At 51.1% G+C, this 3,550-nt stretch overlaps 1 protein-coding gene across 5 annotated transcripts in view; it reads left to right on the top strand.

Annotated features, from left to right (window-relative positions):
* RXRG (retinoid X receptor gamma) overlaps positions 1-3,194 on the top strand; it is a 37,604-nt gene extending 34,410 nt beyond the window's left edge. For all 5 annotated transcript variants that reach the window (XM_017729643.1, XM_017729642.1, XM_017729645.1 and 2 more), the window contains 4 exons: positions 635-767; positions 1,498-1,589; positions 1,902-2,007; positions 2,760-3,194. In XM_017729643.1, the coding sequence (XP_017585132.1) occupies positions 635-767; positions 1,498-1,589; positions 1,902-2,007; positions 2,760-2,907 (479 nt within the window). In that variant the 3' untranslated portion in view covers positions 2,908-3,194. The remainder of the gene's footprint in view (positions 1-634; positions 768-1,497; positions 1,590-1,901; positions 2,008-2,759) is intronic.
* The last annotated feature ends 356 nt before the right edge of the window (positions 3,195-3,550 follow it).

Genomic DNA, 3,550 nt, shown 5'->3' with positions numbered 1-3,550 from the left:
CCCAATCCATCCCTGCTGTTGCAGGGTGGGAGACTCGTTCTGAGACATGATGAGAGGTTGGCAGAGGTTGTCGATGGGGCAGCAGAATATGTTGTTTGTCCCCCTCTTCATGCAGACAGGGAGGGCCGGGGGAGAGTTAATAAATGTATCTGGTTGATGCAGATCCTACTACATGTGGGGCACATTAGCGTGCAAAATGATGTAAAGGGATTGTAGTTGCTAGGAATATGTTTTTAAGGAAGAAACCCCAGATATTTTCCCCTTTTTTAAAAAAAAAATTTTTTTTTTCCCTTTGAGCCAATTTCTGCTCCTTGCTTGCTGCTGGTCAGGGTCATAGAATCATAGAATATTCTGAGTTGGAAGGAACCTCCAAGCATCATCATCGAAGTCCAATTCCTGTCCCTGCCCAGAACAGCCCCAAGAATCCCACCGTGTGCCTGAGAGCATTTTCCAGATACTTCCAAGGGATAGACCACACCTTGCAGTGTTGCCAAGGGGTGCAGTTGGTACCTGAGGTACCAACTCTCCTGTGAGCTTAGTCTAAAGCCATCAGGGAGAAATCAGTTCTCCTGCTCCATGTGGGACTGATTTTTGGCTGAACTGCCTCACGTGTCCTGCACTCCTCTGCTTGCAGGCTGGAATGAGCTGCTCATTGCCTCTTTCTCCCATCGCTCCGTGTCAGTCCAGGACGGGATCCTGCTGGCCACAGGCCTGCACGTGCACCGCAGCAGTGCCCACAGTGCTGGTGTGGGCTCCATCTTTGACAGGTACGTGGCCTGTTGCTGTCATCCCCCAGCAGTGGTGGCCAGGCTGGCTCTGCCTTCCCCTCTGAATGGGAAACATGTCCTTAAGGGCAACTAGAGCAAACCCTTTGTGATTTGGGGCAGAAGTAGCTCAGAATGAGCAGGGGATGTTTGACTGACTTAAAAAACAAGAATGGGATAAAAGCACAGTGGAAAGGGATTTGCAGCTGCAGAAGCAGATCTTTGGTTGGGTGTGCAGGGGGAGGAATGCTCCTTTCTCAAGAGTTTGCTGTAGCTGTATCTAGGCCTAATATTGATCACCAAGAGCTTTAGATGGCAGCGCCTTAAACCCCAACTTGCTTGTGTAACAACTGCACACATATTGTGCCTGCCATGCCTGCTCCCTTCCTGGCAGGACACTGCCTCACCAATCTTTACACAACGGGCACGTGTAAGGACAGTGCCCATGTTTTGCACTACACAGTAAAAAGTGGAGAAAACCCATGTGGTTTTCCTCAAGTGAGTGTAAATTGTGAGTGCTGCATGCTGAGCAAAGTGAGAACAGGAGCAAATTTAATACTCAGGTCCCTGGATGCTGGTGTTGCACATGTAAAACAGTGGTGTGGGGCATGGTTGTGCCTCAAAGATGCCTCTTCCTGCAGAGAAGAATTGCGGGTATTCCCAGTGCCTGTCCGAGATGCTTTTCAGTGGAACAACTGGTCTCTGTCTGCTCACCCATGTCCCCCACACGCAGGGTTTTGACAGAGCTGGTGTCCAAAATGAAAGACATGCAGATGGATAAGTCGGAGCTGGGGTGCCTGCGAGCCATTGTCCTGTTTAACCCAGGTAAGTCTGAGGCTGGGGACAGTTCCAGGTGACAGGTACTCCCTCTGGGCCACAGCTGGTCACTGTGAGCATCAGGGCTGCAGACAGATTTCATGCTTTGGGTTGGAAGGGACCCTGAGGATCATCTCATTCCAAGCCCCCTCCAACGGGCAGGGACACCTTCTAGTAGACCAGTATTTGTCCCAGCCCCTGGATACATGATTAAAGAGAGCATGAGTCCTCTCCTGCCCATGCACACAGTCACTCTGCTGGCAGTGGAAGGACCCCCTCTGCAGAGATTTCTTTCCCACCTGTATTTTTGCCCTTGACCAGATGCCAAGGGTTTGTCCAGCCCCTCAGAAGTGGAATCACTGAGGGAGAAGGTCTATGCCACACTGGAAGCCTACACGAAGCAGAAGTACCCCGAGCAGCCAGGGCGGTGAGTGTCCCCGGCAAGGCAGCACCATACCTACCCTGGAAAGAGGAGACTGGGATGGGCTGGGCTGGGCTGTCCGTGCTGGCTCTGCCTGAGCCACAGTGCCCAAATCCGGAGCCTTTAGGAGGCTGGCGAGATGGAATTTTCTTGCTTTCCAATCCAATCCTACCCTCTGCTGGCCGAGCTCTCAAAGTGCCGGTAGCTGCGTCGGTCCCCGCTGCCGCCAGCCAAGAGATGCGCCCGCAGCATCTTCTGCTATTTTTGGCTCTCGCTGTCACCGCAGACGCTGCGAGCGGTCTGTGGGCAGGGGGAACAGGGAAAAGGCTGTCGGCTGCACCCACTTCCAGCTGTGCCTCCAAACGGGAGGTAGTGACTGGCAGCTGAGGGGCTGCACACCCTCTCAGAGCCTGGGGACTTTTGAAGACAGAAATAAATGACACCATGGAGATGTAAGTCTTGTAAGATGTTAAGATGTTCAGATCTTGGAGGGAGAATATGGATGTATCTTCTTTTTTTTTAATTTTTCCTTTTTTTATTATTTCTTTGAAGTTTTAAAAAAGCCAAATTCTGTTTTAGAAAGATATATATTCCCTCCACACGAGGCAACAAATGTTTATCTTGAAAGCTTGAGGGAATCTAAGTCTGAGAATGCCCCAAAGCATTTTTTGGGAGAATTTGGGCTGGTGCAGGCTTGGAAAGAAGTGGGAGAGGGCAGCCAGTGCCTCCCTCATGCCTCTGAATCTGGTCTCTCCCAGGTTTGCCAAACTCCTCCTGCGTCTGCCAGCACTGCGGTCCATCGGGCTGAAGTGCCTGGAGCACCTCTTCTTCTTCAAGCTGATTGGAGACACCCCCATCGACACCTTTCTCATGGAGATGCTGGAGACACCCCTGCAGGTCACTTGAGGGTCTGGCCCCTGTCTGGCCAGCCCCTGTCCCCCTGTGCCCCTGCACAGCCACCTGCCCCTCTGCTCTGAGCCTGTGAGAGCTCCAGAGATGTCCTTTGCCCTCCGCTCCTCCTCGGTGGGATTGTCGTGGTTTTGTACAGCTGTAAATCACCCCCTCTAACCCTCCCTGGCTTGTCTGGGGGGGTCACAGATCCCCTACCCAGCTAACCATCCCCCTGCCCCCTGTACAGATAATTGCTTTAAATTATTTTTTCATTCTCAATAAAAGTCAACAAAACAAAATAATATGAGTGAGGCACTGATTGGAGCTGGCAGAGCAGCGTCCTCTTTTTCTGCAGTCACAGGTCCAGCTTGGGATGGGGCTGAGGGTCGATGGGGCTGAGGTCCCTCCTGAGACCCTTGGGCAGCCCAAATCAGGGCAGGAATGTCACCTGGGACATCACTGCTTGTGCTGATGTACATGGTCCTGAAAGGACATGTATTGCTTCTTCTTGTTCCTGCTAAGGAAAGACCTAGCAAAACTTGCTGCTTTGAATCAAAACATTTCATTGCACCATCTTAAAAAGAAACTCTAGGACTCTTTGAATTCTTTGAAGTTTTTGAAGTAATATTAAAAGTAAGTTTTTAATGTGTGTGTGGGG

This window comes from Corvus brachyrhynchos, unplaced genomic scaffold (assembly GCF_000691975.1).
Source record: "Corvus brachyrhynchos isolate BGI_N302 unplaced genomic scaffold, ASM69197v1 scaffold101, whole genome shotgun sequence".
NCBI classification, from domain to species: domain Eukaryota; kingdom Metazoa; phylum Chordata; class Aves; order Passeriformes; family Corvidae; genus Corvus; species Corvus brachyrhynchos.
This window is presented reverse-complemented; position numbering and strand designations above follow the sequence as displayed.